The 17,015-nt window shown below is 38.7% G+C and overlaps 7 protein-coding genes across 7 annotated transcripts; 6 read left to right on the top strand and 1 right to left on the bottom strand.

Annotated features, from left to right (window-relative positions):
• Positions 1–60: 60 nt before the first annotated feature.
• Positions 61–1,334, bottom strand: BATDEDRAFT_19880 (protein-arginine N5-methyltransferase; the record flags this gene model as incomplete). Its single annotated transcript, XM_006679339.1, has 2 exons — positions 789–1,334; positions 61–710 (listed from the first exon to the last, which is right to left on the bottom strand). Exons 1-2 carry the CDS (start codon positions 1,204–1,206, stop codon positions 61–63), a joined length of 1,068 nt encoding a protein of 355 aa, XP_006679402.1. The 5' UTR covers positions 1,207–1,334.
• Positions 1,335–4,154: 2,820 nt separating this feature from the next.
• Positions 4,155–4,676, top strand: BATDEDRAFT_25588 (uncharacterized protein; the record flags this gene model as incomplete). The annotated part of the gene is made up of 1 exon (XM_006679420.1): positions 4,155–4,676. The coding sequence occupies one exon, from the start codon at positions 4,155–4,157 to the stop codon at positions 4,674–4,676; it is 522 nt and encodes a 173-aa protein (XP_006679483.1).
• Positions 4,677–5,961: 1,285 nt separating this feature from the next.
• On the top strand, positions 5,962–7,596 carry BATDEDRAFT_89201 (uncharacterized protein; the record flags this gene model as incomplete). The annotated part of the gene is made up of 6 exons (XM_006679687.1): positions 5,962–6,130; positions 6,198–6,563; positions 6,637–6,953; positions 7,030–7,134; positions 7,206–7,382; positions 7,459–7,596. 6 exons carry the CDS (start codon positions 5,962–5,964, stop codon positions 7,546–7,548), a joined length of 1,224 nt encoding a protein of 407 aa, XP_006679750.1. The 3' UTR covers positions 7,549–7,596.
• Positions 7,597–7,694: 98 nt separating this feature from the next.
• BATDEDRAFT_89261 (uncharacterized protein) lies at positions 7,695–9,269 on the top strand (the record flags this gene model as incomplete). Its single annotated transcript, XM_006679686.1, has 1 exon — positions 7,695–9,269. One exon carries the CDS (start codon positions 7,695–7,697, stop codon positions 9,267–9,269), a length of 1,575 nt encoding a protein of 524 aa, XP_006679749.1.
• A 1,875-nt stretch (positions 9,270–11,144) lies between these two features.
• BATDEDRAFT_25585 (uncharacterized protein) lies at positions 11,145–11,669 on the top strand (the record flags this gene model as incomplete). Its single annotated transcript, XM_006679419.1, has 1 exon — positions 11,145–11,669. The coding sequence occupies one exon, from the start codon at positions 11,145–11,147 to the stop codon at positions 11,667–11,669; it is 525 nt and encodes a 174-aa protein (XP_006679482.1).
• Positions 11,670–12,457: 788 nt separating this feature from the next.
• Positions 12,458–15,090, top strand: BATDEDRAFT_35320 (uncharacterized protein; the record flags this gene model as incomplete). Its single annotated transcript, XM_006679517.1, has 8 exons — positions 12,458–12,508; positions 12,607–12,683; positions 12,786–12,910; positions 12,999–13,120; positions 13,212–13,649; positions 13,736–13,809; positions 13,934–14,090; positions 14,247–15,090. The coding sequence occupies 8 exons, from the start codon at positions 12,458–12,460 to the stop codon at positions 15,066–15,068; spliced, it is 1,866 nt and encodes a 621-aa protein (XP_006679580.1). The 3' UTR covers positions 15,069–15,090.
• A 679-nt stretch (positions 15,091–15,769) lies between these two features.
• Positions 15,770–16,384, top strand: BATDEDRAFT_89264 (uncharacterized protein; the record flags this gene model as incomplete). Its single annotated transcript, XM_006679685.1, has 1 exon — positions 15,770–16,384. One exon carries the CDS (start codon positions 15,770–15,772, stop codon positions 16,382–16,384), a length of 615 nt encoding a protein of 204 aa, XP_006679748.1.
• Positions 16,385–17,015: the final 631 nt, after the last annotated feature.

Below are 17,015 nucleotides of genomic sequence, written 5' to 3'. Positions count from 1 at the left end.
ACCATGGGATTGGCTTTAAGCATCTCAATACACCAAGAAAATCGAACACGGACACTAAAATCACAATTCAATTCTAGAAATAGGAAGTCGATAAATGGGAAGAGACCAATAGGCTCGCTTAGTATTTTGCCATACATCATCACCAAGCTCCGACACGGACAACTCGACAAACTCGGTTGAAAGACCAATTTCGGCAAGATCAAGCTGTGCCATTTTACAGGACACATCATGAAAGAACTGGTTGGTACCAGCAAGACCATTAAAAAAGGAATAAATGCCAGTTTCTTCACGAAGATGATTAGGCAGAACTTGATGAAAATCCTTCAGATCGTCATAATACTCTCCAAATGTATCAAAGAAAATACCATCATACGTTTCTAGATTCTCCAGCACATCCTGCCAGCGACCAAACAGAATACGAACTCCAGGTTTCTTGTCCCATCCTTTGTCAATCATGTGCTGATATACATCAGGATGAGCCTCAATGATGGTGTGCGATGCTGGATGCAATTCCTGGAGGTATTCATCAATAATACCAAGCCCAAATCCAACATTAAGGACATCCAATCCGGGTTTGGGTAAAATGGCTTGGGCATGCTTCAACATCAACGGAGCTTCCCAGCCCATCATCACAGCATTTCCATCGGAATCGAGCAGGCGGCCATCCGAATAGATTAATTTGCGAGTCAGATACGATGCATTGGAAACGACTTTGTTGGGCTCATGATCGGCTATTAAAGTGTCTTGATTGTCTTTAGACACATCTACACCATTGACAAGTAATGTACCGTCCTCGACCACTCGTTGACCAAGAACAAACAACAGGAATTCAGTCCGTACGCCTTCATCTACTAAACGATCATAAAGGGAATCAAACCCAGCTTTTTTGGCAACCTCTCCAATCGACACATTATTGCTGTCCAGAATATTCCAAGAAAGATGGGCCTCTTGCAGTAGAGTTTGCACACATTCAAAGTTTCCCCTAGACGCTGCCAAATGCAGCAAAGAGGATCCAGAGTCGTTCTGTTGGTCTTTCAGAGACTCTTCAAGTTGTGGAGTTGATGGCTCCAAAGTAGTCAGATTTTTGAATGTGATGGTTGTATCAGCCCCAGCATGTATGAAATCCCGAATGGCCTGACGACATTCAATATCTGTTGGAGTGAGATTGGAAATATACTCTGCAAGTGCAGCAGTAGTTGGATCCATTCTAGCCGATTCTGAGTTGAATCAAATGAATATTAATTTGTTGATCAGCAAAATTCATCTACAGCCGAATTCTTGTAAAACGGATCACTTTTGTATTTCGCTTTGAAATAAACAAGAATTAAATATTCACTGCGATTCTTACTAAAAATTGGCATTCTCAACTCAATCAATACAATGCTCATTAATAATATAATCAAACTAGTTTGAACCTTGCATTTTTGAGTTTGTGGAATCATACATTGTGCGATCATCAGATTCATACATTGCAATCCAGATATCGAGTCTACTGTTTGGATAGTGTCATAAAAACTCACACGTTTGCATTCTAATTCGACATAATAATGATTGCATGTTTTACAAATACAACCATTGTTTTCGTGCATATTACAAATATCATAATGTTCAGTTTGTATCAAACCAGAGCTGCAAACTCAACAAGTATCAACAATGCCATGTAAATGTTTAGTTTTTAATCCAAAAACACACATCAAAAACACAGTAAACCTTGTATATGTGAAACGCTGAAACTCTCGCATCAACATCAACACCAACACCAGCACCAGCACCAGACTCAACACGCTCAACAAACAGTCATCGATATACCAGATGTGTGTCGTTGTTATGTATTGTATCGACTGGAGTTGCGCATCATTGACAAACTGGTCGTGTCAACAACTCAGATTGTCGTCGTGATACATGATACACAAGCAATAGCTGAACATGCCATTCCAACCAACAGTCAAACAATATATCGATATTTGCAAATCAACAACACCAAGATTGATGATTCCGACAGTTTCTCGTTTATTTCATGTTATGTTTTCATTCCAACTGTCATGAATCGTAAAGCGTGTTTTTACAAGATTGAATTATGCATATCAAACAAAGGGTCGCCAACATAAGTTGATGGAAATGGTTACAGCAGGTTGTTTGCATTTCAATAACTGTGCTGCTGTATTAGTGTTTTGAAGCTAAAGTTTCCACATGTAGACACAAATGATGTGATTGACCTTGCACATGTGCGCATAGATCGTGGACGCAGCAGGTTCAATGACAGATGGGATGCTGAATAGTCATATGTTGTATGATGTTTACTGGTTGTTTTACTATTGTACAATAACTGGTGTATACATGTAACCGTGATGCAATCATCAAAATATATCTAGATTTCATTGTATAGCTTCACTGGTCGACTGGTTTGGATCTATGGCTACAAAATGTCCAACATGTTTATGGTCATTTATCACTGTGGTTATTTGTATATTGTGATATACTGTACATACTATACTGTACTGTACTAGCCTGCACATGTGTCGATCCGTTATCATCATTGACACTCAAACTTTATGCATGTTGCTATCCAAGTCAATGCATGTGCAATATATCACAAAGTCCCGCAATCACAAACCGAGCATGCCAGATTCATATGTCGGTGTCAATCAGACCACATCCAGCATTAACAGTTTAATACAGTCGGAGCGTGTTTGGCTGTACTTGACAGTTGTAAACTAGATTTGACACCACCATTCACCACATATGGTGTTACAGTGTGTCAGTGCAACTCGACACATACAACCAATGTGATCAAACCAATATGGTCAAACCAATATATACAAGCGTGGTTATATAGACAGCATCAGTCATCACATGGATCATTGTGTTTGGTGTATTGAACGACACGATCCATGACATGGATTGTTGTGTTGATTGAATACACTGGGTCCAATCCAACAGTGGTTTGATTTTGGTCATATCAGTGTTTGGTATGTTGGTTACTACAACTGCAATTACAACTGCAACTATAGAACACGATACTATCAGTCCATAATCAGTCCACAATCAGTCGTGTAGTCTGGATACAGTTGATCAAATATCCAGTACATCACTGATGATCGTGATGATTGTGATACAATTTGAACATTGTTTATATACTCGACAGTTCTTGCAATGATGCAACGATTCCATCTGGTGTCGTTGCAAAATAACAATGTAAATGTGTGGTGTGACTGGCCAACAAATTGGTTGCGTCCATCGCAGTTATGGTGAGATTGCGTTGCAGTCATTGATTGGTCGCTATTGTATATACATGTATACACACGTTTCAGCGATTGACAATTGATATTAGGTATAGTTAAACTTGGTGATCTGAACCACTTTTACAGTGTAGTTGTGTTACAGTGTAACTGTAATGATGATCACTTGATTGATACTGTTGATGCCATTGACCAGTCCAACCACTTGCAGTGATCACGTTTCCAACACAGTAAACAATAAATCGCTCAAACTGACTGCATGCGACTGGATTGATAAACTGAGGAGTCATGTCAAAACTACATTGTATTTGAGGCTATGATACGGAATCATATTAGTGTATCTGTATACAGTGTCCTTATCATCCCTACTTTTTAGTTTGTGTTGATTTTGTAAGGGTTTAAAACTAGCCACCTCAAAAATGCATTTCATCGCTACTATCCCTTGTCTGGCACGTAATGACTCTGTTCGGTTTTAGTTTATGATTGCAGTCACTTTGATTGTTGATACTGTCCAACACAAATGTCAAGCCAATGCATGGCAAGACATGATGCTATTGATATGTGCTGAATACAACATAGCACACCTACTTGCCATCAACAGCCGCATATCATTTGAATACCATAGTTCGCGCTGTTCAAAAGTTGCTGTATGCTACACAAACACCCTTTGTTTTTGGAGCAGAAACGTGTTTAAGGGAGTATTTAAGCACTTGCAAGCATTAAATACAGTGACAATAGTGATCAGGGATCAAATATGAGTGGTTCGAGTATAATCAGGGATTTTTGTGTATCTTGCCATATATAAAATGACTATAAATAGTAGAATAATTTCTATCATTAAAGCATATCCAAGCAAATACTAGTTCGTCGTCTATTGTTTTACCAGCAGCATAGTTTAAGCCTACGTTTGATCATATGAAATTTATAGACATTATACTTGTACTGTCTGTATCAGCAGTTGCCAGTGCGTTAGTAGCTACGCCAAATGCAGAAACTCGATCGCATCAGTTGTCAAAACGTAGTCCTGGTAAAGGCTGGGAAAAATTGGTTGAAGACAACCCCAATGATGATGACGCAAGCGAACCAGGACCATCAAACGACGGCAATAGTGTCGAAAGTAGACTGGCGGATGCCAAACGTCAAAGGGAAGATATATGCGATAAATATCGGAAATACAAGGATGATCTAAATCAAGATGCATTGGAATATGGTTTTGTTGATGACGTTCTAAGTAATCAATCGTCTACTGAACAGTATGGTGATGTCGACAGCGGCGAATCATTTAGAAGCAGATATAAAAAGATGAAAAGGCTAAAACAAGAATGCAAGAGTGCAAAGCGACAGGAAAAGGACCTAAGAAAAGAGTTTGAAGAGCAATCTGGCACTGGATGGAGGGGCAAACTCAAACGATTAAAAAAGATGCTTACCAAACACTAATCCTTGACTTGAATAAACTATTCAAAAATAAATTGAACCAAATCAAGTAATTCATAGTGTGCCATGTGATAATAGATTAATGCGTGTTAAATCTTGGGTTTTATAACGATGTTTAAGTATTGGTCTCGTCAATATCATTGAAGTTGTGGAATTGCTACATCAGTTCCACTGATACCAGTCAATAGACCAACAGCAAATGTTATACAATGGGTTTGAACTGGTGTGTTACACCCTGCATTTTTGAGTTTGTGGAATCATACATTGTGCGATCATCAGATTCATACATTGCAATCCAGATATCGAGTCTACTGTTTGGATAGTGTCATAAAAACTCACGTTTGCATTCTAATTCGACATAATAATGATTGCATGTTTTACAAATACAACCATTGTTTTCGTGCATATTACCAATATCATAATGTTCAGTTTGTATCAAACCAGAGTTTCAAACTCAACCAGTATCAACAATGTCATGTAAATGTTTAGTTTTTAATCCAAAAACACGCATCAAAAACACAGTAAACCTTGTATATGTGAAACGCTGAAACTCTCGCATCAACATCAACACCAACACCAGCACCAGACTCAACACGCTCAACAAACAGTCATCGATATACCAGATGTGTGTCGTTGTTATGTATTGTATCGACTGGAGTTGCACATCGTTGACAAACTGGTCGTGTCAACAAGTCAGATTGTCGTCGTGATACATGATACACAAGCAATAGCTGAACATGCCATTCCAACCAACAGTCAAACAATATATCGATATTTGCAAATCAACAACACCAAGGTTGATAATTCCGACAGTTTCTCGTTTATTTCATGTTATGTTTTCATTCCAACTGTCATGAATCGTAAAGCGTGTTTTTACAAGATTGAATTATGCATATCAAACAAAGGGTCGCCAACATAAGTTGATGGAAATGGTTACAGCAGGTTGTTTGCATTTCAATAACTGTGCTGCTGTATTAGTGTTTTGAAGATAGAACCCATGCATAGAACTACGCTAGTACTTGTGCTGTTGATCAGCCATACTTTTGCAACTACACAAATCCATCATGACAGTTCAGTGCATTTACAAGCATTGCTGCCATCCACCACCACTCAGTTAGAATCCATCAAGACTCATGAATCCATCGAAACAACCCATTCAATCAGCTCTATACACTCTTCTGCTATTGTATCATCACCGACCGACTCTTCTACTTTGCACCATTTAACAAATAGCTTTTCCAGTTCAACCCAGCTGATTAAACAACATTCCATTCCTTGGCATGCACTAATGCAAACACACCATGAATTAGAGCCAGTCCAGTCCTTGTCGACTAATACCATATCGTCTTCACTGCAACAACCCTCTCCATCCTTGTCTATACAAGCCGCAATACAATCAAAAGTATACCTTGATTCATTTCCACAACCATCCAGCATTCATGTAGAACCAGCCACAGGTATGTTGATTATCAATTCGTTTGTCATAGTTTAATCATATATTAAATGTTCAAATCAACTCGATAGACACAGACATGGCTGGACTTGGTTTATTTTCTAGCTACCAGTTTCTTTTAGATACCAACATCTCGCCATCAAATGTAGTTTTATGTCCCAACAATTGTTCTAGAATAGGCACATGCAACTCTGATGGTCAGTGTGATTGTCCAAAAGTAATCTACAACTGGTGGCGAGTTCAGGCTAGTAACTGTAAATCGGAGCGAGAAGAGTTTGGTTATGCCTGGCCGTATTTTATATACTCGTGGTTGTTGGTCTACACGCTCGTATTTGTGCTGTTGACATATTTCAACTACCTGACATTCAAGGCAAATGACTGGCAATTGGGTGGTGTCCGACATGTTTGCTTGTGTTTGATCCATGCTTCTGGACTGTGTATGTATTCTGTTGAATGTGTTTCTTGGGAATGATCAAACGGTTGTCTAATTTGAAACCATGACATGTATAGTTCGGTTTATATTCTTTTCAATTGATCCATACTCTGTAAGCAGTATTGCTAGCCCAATTATCATGCGCATGATCCTCTCCTTGTTTTATTTGTTTTCGATTCTAGCCTATGTGCTGATGGCATTGCATTGGATCGAGATATGCCGTACTGGATTGGCACTATCACCTTCAAAAACCCTTGGATATTCTCAAATTGCATCAGGGTTTATAGTTTCCATCTATTTTGCACTAGAAGTTGCAATCTGTGTGGTACAGGCACAAAAAAAGCAAAACAAGATTCTGTTTCTGAGCGACACCATATATATGGGCACGATTATGGTAAGTTGGGTATTGTCCTGCTTGAATGGGAAAATATTAACATACTCTAATTTTACCTGAATCTGTGGTGCTACAGGTGCTGATCTCACCACTTTACATGTATTGTGGACATTTGTTTCTTGCTCGACTAGGATTGATTAGACAAGACAAGCGAGGAAAGCGAGATCAAATGATTAGCAAGGTAGACTGATTTATGTGGTGATATGCCTTGCTGTGGTAATTGACATGTTTGAATACTTGTGAATGCTGTAGGTTCGAGTCATGGCATTTGGACCACCAATAGCAGGATTAGCATCAGTTGTAATATTCATTGTCAAGTTCACCAAGTGTCGAAACAATCCGTTTCTGTTTATTATCGGCGAGTCAGCAAGTCATTTTGCCGAAGTGATTACCATTGCGTTGTTTCTGTATGGTATTCTGCTAGACCCGGTAAGCCTATTATGACAATGTTTATTTGATGGATATCAAAGGAATACAATGCTTATTTGATTGCTTGGTAATGCAGCAGCCTACTAGAGGGAGTGATGGATCAACTCGCAAGGGGACTGCTGGACGATCATCAAAGTATATAAGAACAAAGCATCAGGGACATTGATTGTATTCCAACTCTGGCTGTTGGATGAAATAAACATTGTATATTTTCATGTGTTGAAGGATTCAAGGTTGAGAGTTGTCTTTTGAATGAACAGCAGTGTTGGTAGGAATGGCACAAGGTTTATGTGCAGTTGGTCGAGACAGATAATGAAGTGTATGAAGCATAAGCCAGGATTAGCAGACATTGTTCAATCCAATGGTGCTGCACTCATGACAGGACCACTCACACGACTATATGCTGGTAGTAACAGTAGGAAGAGGTTGTTCACTATGAGTAGCAGTAGAGAGAGTTCATTCACCCAGAGCAGTCTACATGATACTCATACAGTCCCAGTTACCAACAATCTCCTCAATCAGCTCATTCAACTCTTGTCTACAAACAACGACCAGCAGGCATATCAACTCTTTTTACAGATTCAACGGTCGTCTCCATCACTGCTCTCCTGTCTACCATCAACCGACTACAATACTCTAATCAACTCAGTCTTTTATTCAAAGTCTCGCATAGGCCATTCCAACCCATCCCGTTTATCACAATCTGTTCAAATCTACAATATTATGCTCTCCCATAACATACAACCCATATTCAGCACTCTATGTCTTGCAATCAACATCTATGGCCGTTTGAATCAAATCGACAAGGTAGAATCCACCTACTTGGACATTCGTACCAAAGGCTACAACACTTGCCATCCATCTGTCCTTAGATACATGTGTCAAGCATATATTCTTTCGGGAAACTCACCCATCGCGATGATGTACTTTGAATTACTTGGACGTACTCATCCCAACATGGCATTCAAGACTCTTGCTCATGCATATGCTCTCAAGGGCGATGAGCTTGGTATTATATCGTTTCTCGACCACATGGATATGGCAGAATACCCGCTCACATCAGCCATTCTTGTCTCGATCTGTAAAGGCTATCACCAACTACGCAAATACGAAGCAGTATTTGCCTTGATCAACCACTTTACACTCAAATGTGGTAAACCTATGGATTTCAATCTGTATCGTATCATGATCCAATGTCGCAACGATTTGAAAGAGTATCAAACCGCTTTGAATTTGATTCAAGAAATGCGTGAATCAACCCATATTCGGTTAGATACTTCCATTTTACACGAAGAGTTGGTTGCTTTTGCTGGATTGCGGAATACTTTGAAAGTGTGGAGCATATATCGTACTATTATACCTGATTCACACCTATTTGTTCATGCTAGAGTATGTTTGGCACGAATGGTGGGGCCGCTTCATTCCCAATCGACTATTTTCAATCTTAAAAAGCAACTTACTGCCAACCAAGTTGGATTAAATCGAGCCTTTTACGATCTTCTTCGTGGGTATACAGAGCTAGGTGACGTGACTTCTGTCAAGCAGATTATATACTATTTTGTGGATCATAATTATGATTTCAGTCCGTCAGTATATGCACAGATTGTATGGGCGTATATTGCATTAGGGAAACGTGGTGGCTGTATTGATGGTGCATGGGAATATGTTAAACACATGCCGTTGGGAAATACATGGGAAGATGAGCGAATGGTTTGGCACGGAATGGTTGTGTGTAGACTGATGTTTTCGCCTGAAAAAGTAGACGAGGTAATCAATGTTTTGAAGCTAAAGTTTCCACATGTAGACACAAATGATGTGATTGACCTTGCACATGTGCGCATAGATCGTGGACGCAGCAGGTTCAATGACAGATGGGATGCTGAATAGTCATATGTTGTATGATGTTTACTGGTTGTTTTACTGTTGTACAATAACTGGTGTATACATGTAATCGTGATGCAATCATCAAAATATATCTAGATTGTATTGTATAGCTTCACTGGTCGACTGGTTTGGATCTATGGCTACAAAATGTCCAACATGTTTATGGTCATTTATCACTGTGGTTATTTGTATATTGTGATATACTGTACATACTATACTGTACTGTACTAGCCTGCACATGTATCGATCCGTTATCATCATTGACACTCAAACTTTATGCATGTTGCTATCCAAGTCAATGCATGTGCAATATATCACAAAGTTCCGCAATCACAACCCGAGCATGCCAGATTCACATGTCGGTGTCAATCAGACCACATCCAGCATTAACAGTTTAATACAGTCGGAGCGTGTTTGGCTGTACTTGACAGTTGTAAACTAGATTTGACACCACCATTCACCACATATGGTGTTACAGTGTGTCAGTGCAACTCGACACATACAACCAATGTGATCAAACCAATATGGTCAAACCAATATATACAAGCGTGGTTATATAGACAGCATCAGTCATCACATGGATCATTGTGTTTGGTGTATTGAACGACACGATCCATGACATGGATTGTTGTGTTGATTGAATACACTGGGTCCAATCCAACAGTGGTTTGATTTTGGTCATATCAGTGTTTGGTATGTTGGTTACTACAACTGCAATTACAACTGCAACTATAGAACACGATACTATCAGTCCATAATCAGTCCACAATCAGTCGTGTAGTCTGGATACAGTTGATCAAATATCCAGTACATCACTGATGATCGTGATGATTGTGATACAATTTGAACATTGTTTACATACTCGACAGTTCTTGCAATGATGCAACGATTCCATCTGGTGTCGTTGCAAAATAACAATGTAAATGTGTGGTGTGACTGGCCAACAAATTGGTTGCGTCCATCGCAGTTATGGTGAGATTGCGTTGCAGTCATTGATTGGTCGCTATTGTATATACATGTATACACACGTTTCAGCGATTGACAATTGATATTAGGTATAGTTAAACTTGGTGATCTGAACCACTTTTACAGTGTAGTTGTGTTACAGTGTAACTGTAATGATGATCACTTGATTGATACTGTTGATGCCATTGACCAGTCCAACCACTTGCAGTGATCACGTTTCCAACACAGTAAACAATAAATCGCTCAAACTGACTGCATGCGACTGGATTGATAAACTGAGGAGTCATGTCAAAACTACATTGTATTTGAGGCTATGATACGGAATCATATTAGTGTATCTGTATACAGTGTCCTTATCATCCCTACTTTTTAGTTTGTGTTGATTTTGTAAGGGTTTAAAACTAGCCACCTCAAAAATGCATTTCATCGCTACTATCCCTTGTCTGGCACGTAATAACTCTGTTCGGTTTTAGTTTATGATTGCAGTCACTTTGATTGTTGATACTGTCCAACACAAATGTCAAGCCAATGCATGGCAAGACATGATGCTATTGATATGTGCTGAATACAACATAGCACACCTACTTGCCATCAACAGCCGCATATCATTTGAATACCATAGTTCGCGCTGTTCAAAAGTTGCTGTATGCTACACAAACACCCTTTGTTTTTGGAGCAGAAACGTGTTTAAGGGAGTATTTAAGCACTTGCAAGCATTAAATACAGTGACAATAGTGATCAGGGATCAAATATGAGTGGTTCGAGTATAATCAAGGAACTTTGTGTATCTTGCCATATATAAAATGACTATAAATAGTAGAATAATTTCTATCATTAAAGCATATCCAACCAAATACTAGTTCGTCATCCATTGTTTTACCAGCAGCATAGTTTAAGCCTACGTTTGATCATATGAAATTTATAGACATTATACTTGTACTGTCTGTATCAGCAGTTGCCAGTGCGTTAGTAGCTACGCCAAATGCAGAAACTCGATCGCATCAGTTGTCAAAACGTAGTCCTGGTAAAGGCTGGGAAAAATTGGTTGAAGACAACCCCAATGATGATGACGCAAGCGAACCAGGACCATCAAACGACGGCAATAGTGTCGAAAGTAGACTGGCGGATGCCAAACGTCAAAGGGAAGATATATGCGATAAATATCGGAAATACAAGAATAGTTTATGGCGAGATGGATTGGAATATGGTCTGACTGGTGAAGTTTTAATGAGTAATCAATCGCCTACTGAATATTATGGTAATGTCGACAGCAACGAATCATTTAGAGGCAAACATGAAAAGATGAAAAGGCTAAAACAAGAATGCAAGGAGGCAAAACAAAAGGAAAAGGACCTAAAAAAAGAACTTGGAAAACGACCGAGTAGTGGATGGGGAAACAGACTCAAACGATTAAAAAAGATGTTTACCAAACACTAATCCTTGACTTGAATAAACTATTCAAAAATAAATTGAACCAAATCAAGTAATTCATAGTGTGCCATGTGATAATAGATTAATGCGTGTTAAAATCTTGGGTTTTATAATGATGTTTAAATATTGGTCTCGTCAATATCATTGAAGTTGTGGAATTGCTACATCAGTTCCACTGATACCAGTCAATACACCAACAGCAAATGCTGTACAATGGGTTTGAACTGGTGTGTTACACCCTGCATTTTTGAGTTTGTGGAATCATACATTGTGCGATCATCAGATTCATACATTGCAATCCAGATATTGAATTTGTTTGGATAGTGTCAACAAAATTCTGAACATATTCATTGTTGCCAATCTGTCTGTGACTCAAGAGTTGGTTTTTGTCTTAATATTATCATCAAGATCATTGACATTGTTGACTGGTATTTGCGTTTGGAACGTCTCGTCATTCAAGTGTTGATGACCACAGGGTTGTTAAACCATCAATCAATCATTTGATGACAGTCTATTATAGAAGATAGACTGTCATACGTAAAAGGACATATTTGGATGATAAACCAGCATAAGCTGTTTCTGAACAATGGTTTCAAGAATACAATCTTGTTCAGTAAATTGGCACTAATTCAACATAATACTGTTTATTATGCATCGACTTGGTTTTCCATTTTACATGAATACGGCTGTAAAACATCAAATTTTATCCAAGATCATCAATTGCAATCAACAATTGAATTGGTTTAGATATACTTGTAGCCAACCAAATACATACCACCACTCACTGTTTTGATATGTCTGCATCTGTTCGTGCTCTCGAGTTTTTTTCTGGTATCGGCGGCATGGTATGCTATTTGACAACACAAGCCCATAATATATCCTATAATTTGTCTCGAGTTGATTCGTCGACACTCAGCCATACTATTATTATTAAATACTCAAGCACTTTGGACTTGAATGGGCAGCAATTGATGCAAAAGTAGTTGCTGCATTTGACATTAATCCTCAAGCAAATGCATGGTAAGCCTTTATTATAATGTGGGATTGCCAAAAGTCTTCATATTCCAGTTGGATAGTTTTTTTGCACCAACTGGCACAACTAATAAAATGCTCAATCACTAGTTACAATCACAATTTTGGACTCGAACCAGTTGAAAAAAGCATTCAGGATTTAAATCCCAAAGAGCTAGAACGATATGATGCAAACTGTTGGTTAATGAGCCCTCCATGTCAGCCATACACACGCAGTAAGTTGTCTAGTTTCTTGAGTATTCTGATTCATTCTATATACGCTGTACTTTACTTACCCATTGTAATCTAATGGTGATGGCATAGCTGGGAAGCAGTTGGATGACAAGGATGCACGGGCTCAAGGTTTTCTGTTTCTACTGGACACATTATCGCAAATGGCGTCTCCTCCAATGTATATATTTATTGAAAATGTTGCCAATTTCGAGGTACATGATGCTATTATGCCAATACCACATTCTGATTTTGTCGTTTCATGGTTAGGACTACTTTTTTAAATTGAAAAACTCATGACTATAGCAATCAAGAACCAGACAAAAGCTAATTGATATTTTGAGCAAGCTCGACTATATTTATCAAGAATGGTTACTGAACCCTGTACAGTTTGGAATTCCAAACGATCGTCCCAGATACTACTTGACTGCACGAAAACAGGATCGCACCACACTCCCAGACTCGCTTCTCCAACCAAACCTATTCTATGGCAGACTGTCAAGATCATGGATGTTTGAGCCACCATTTGTAGTAGGAACACTCACAGTTGGCGAGTTTCTACAAAATGATATTTTGTGCAACGATCCAGTTTTTAAAATACCAGAGCGGCTTCTCAGGTCAAGGGGATCGTTTGACCCACTAGTAATTGCCAAACCATCTCATACTCGAACGTCGTGTTTTACCAAGGCGTATGGTCACCATGGAGTAGCCTCGGGTGCATTTTTACAGACACGAGGGTTTGATGTATGTAATTATCATTCAAAATGTAACTCGATAGTGTACATGTATTTTTTGTTTAATGAACCAACAAAAAGCTTCCTTGAATTTAGCAAGACGAATCGGTTTTATTGAATACACATGAAGCAGTTGATAAACTTGGATTACGACTATTCACCTCCATCGAGTATGTTGATCACTTTGTAATTATCTGCTATTTATTAGTAGTAGTGTACCACCATACTTTCATGCTAACCGTATTGGCTTGATAACCAACTAAATTTGATTTACATCTATGGCATGCATCATAGAATTGCTCGACTACATGGATTTCCGATTGATTTGAAAGCACCTCAATCGCCTCATATCAATCTTTCTGGTACTCACTTGCACTTATTTTCGTTTCCAAAAGATATTTCGACTCGGCAACAGTGGCGAGTTCTTGGAAACTCCATGTGTGTCATTGTAGTAGGTGAGCTTATGAAACATGTGCTGTTTAGCAACTGATCCCACTAGAATACATTATGAAATCAATAAACATTTGGATACTACAATGACTCGATAAATCCGCGTGTTCCGTTTTACGTGAATATGGTTGTAATAATTTTTTTTCGAATTTTCCAGGATTGCTGTTACCGGCTAGGATTACACAATTGCAGACTAAACATCATTTGGCAAGGTGGACCATTTACTAGCAACTCAAGCATGCCATATGCCTTTTTGAAGACATCGACTACTCCGGTCATCTTGACCAACAAAACACTCGTCGAGATTTTTAGCCACAAAACTCTAGTCGTAACCTTTTTAGCATATACAGCCATTCAGCTTCTTGTCTACTTTTTATGCACCAAGTTTATATTTCCAAAAAACTTTAGTACTGCCAAACCAAGAGCATGGATACTCTCTGCCATGTTTGCAGCGATTTCAACAGTCCTTTCTATCGGATACACCATTGAACTTGTTCAATCAGACCTCAACTACAACATATATGAAACCTTTGTTTCCAAAGTGTATGGTGGCATCTTTAGTTCATTTTTAATTCTCGATCTAGCATTGGGAGTATTTGCCTATCCGTCGCAAATCCAACTGGGCACTGGCTGGATTCATCACACTATCTACCTCTTGCTGATGATTGAGTTTGATCGCAGAGGGATTGGGCCCGTCATGACTCCTGCTGGGGTAATGGAGATTCCAACATTGTTACTTGCTATGGGAAACATTGATAAACGATTCAAAACGGAGCTTGGATTTGGAATAACTTATCTACTAACAAGGATTTTATTCCATGCATACTATGTTGTAATGTTGTATCGTATTATGCCCACAACATTGTATTGGGCATTGATGCTTATGCCTTTTCCAATGCATGTGATGTGGTTTCGAGGCTGGTGCAAACGGCAGAGCAGACTTGCTCAATCGGCAAAACCCAATCATAAACTTGAATAATAAACTTGTTTGAGTATATACAAAACTTTTAGTTGAAAAGTATTGCGTAGCCCAATCCCATTCAATTATCCAACACACTGGGAAAATATGATGGTAGATTGATGGCTGATACCATCACACGTTGTGTCTACACAGGGCTGCCTTTGTGTATGCTGTACTATTATACTCAGCCCGTGCTTATTTAAATTATATTGAAACAGAGTATACATACACAAGTAAAAGACATGGTACGAGGAAATTAGGATATACTTGAAGCTCAACATTACAATGGCCGGTAATATTCTATACCAAAAGCCTCGTAAATTAGCTTTATTGAATGCTCGCGCTAAAACCTGCCATCTGCCGCACAAGTGATGCATTGCCACGACTATGAATCCCTTGATTCCTTTAGCCAATGCTATGCCTACCATCTACCTAACATTTTCTTTTTCCAACACTAACCCTTATTTCGCCATCTGCAATATGATTACTATACAAGGCGGCCTTAAACTTTACTTTGATACATGAAACTGCAAACAATAGGAATAATTACCTACGTTATCCCTAAATCTTCAGCCCTAAATGTTGTCGGCTTTCTCAAGGTTGCAGTCGCACAAGGGTGAACAAAAAATGCACGTTGATTTGTATTTAAACTAGCATGGTCCCATGCATCGTCTCAGTATCAATCGTTTTTATTCGAGTCTTGTCTCTAATCCGTCAATATGTTCCTAGTTCCAGGTCATATGCCTGCTACTGTATTTTCCCTAGTGATGTTTTGTGTGCTGTCGACCATGGCAACACCCAACCCGCCTATTCCCTCTGGGTCTAAAGAATCATCTCCAGTATTGTCAGAGGATGCAAAAGAGTCTCCAAGTGGGTTTAAACGAATTGGCAGTATCCTTTATCGTAAAAAAACACCAAAACGAATTCTCCAAACTCATGAATCTGAAGATGTTACGCCTGACGATCAAAGCTCAAGTAGCGGTTACAACACACGCTCAAAAGCTAAAAAGTCGATCAGTCAGAAATTCATCGACTTTATGATTGCCAAAAATGATGGTAGGGGTCAAAAGAAATCGTCAGATACTAGACTTGGCTCGGATCTAAGCTCGCTAAAGAGTATTCATCAAAGAATCGAGAGAAATAGGAGATCGTCACGACGTAACAAAAAGAAGCTTGAAACTATGGAAGATATCGATGAAAGAATGCAGTACAATCGAGAGAAACAGGCTACTAAACAAGGAAAAAGAGCTCGACCCAAGGATCAGGCACCGGTTGCTATAATACCGATTATACCTTTAGAAGGATTTGTGAAGGAAGGATGGGACGACGAATAAATCTGGCAAAGCTGCAGTTTTGAATGAATTCACATAAAATGAAACACTTTTATGTTGATCTTGCAGTGATTAACTACTTTTCTCCAGAATAAAAATGGTTAAACATTTGTTATGTTTCCTGAAAATTGATTGACACAACCTCATTCCTTACTATACTCGAGTCATTTATACTGGGTTAAAAATCGACAATATAGAGTAGTGTAGTGTAGCTCCAATCTGCGCACCGTTTGTTGAATGGTTGGTAAACCATATCTGATCAAATAGCTGTTTTGTGGAATGGAATATTGTTTGGAATAATATGCGTGTTTTGGAATGTTGCATGTCATTGTTTAGAAAGTCTTGACAACTTGATCAGTTTTTAAACACACCGACCATCATAGGATACACAACCAAACTATAGTTTTAAACTAGTGTGTTACACCCTGCATTTTTGAGTTTGTGGAATCATACATTGTGCGATCATCAGATTCATACATTGCAATCCAAACATTGAATTTGTTTGGATAGTGTCAACAAAATTCTGAACATATTCATTGTTGCCAATCTGTCCGACTCAAGAGTTGGTTTTTGTCGTAATATTATCATCAAGATCATTGACATTGTTGACTGATATTTGCGTTTGGAACGTCTC

This window comes from Batrachochytrium dendrobatidis (assembly GCF_000203795.2).
Source record: "Batrachochytrium dendrobatidis JAM81 unplaced genomic scaffold BATDEscaffold_7, whole genome shotgun sequence".
Classification (NCBI taxonomy): Eukaryota; Fungi; Chytridiomycota; class Chytridiomycetes; order Rhizophydiales; genus Batrachochytrium; species Batrachochytrium dendrobatidis.
The sequence above is the reverse complement of the archived record's forward strand: the minus strand, read 5'-3'. Positions and strand labels throughout refer to the sequence as shown.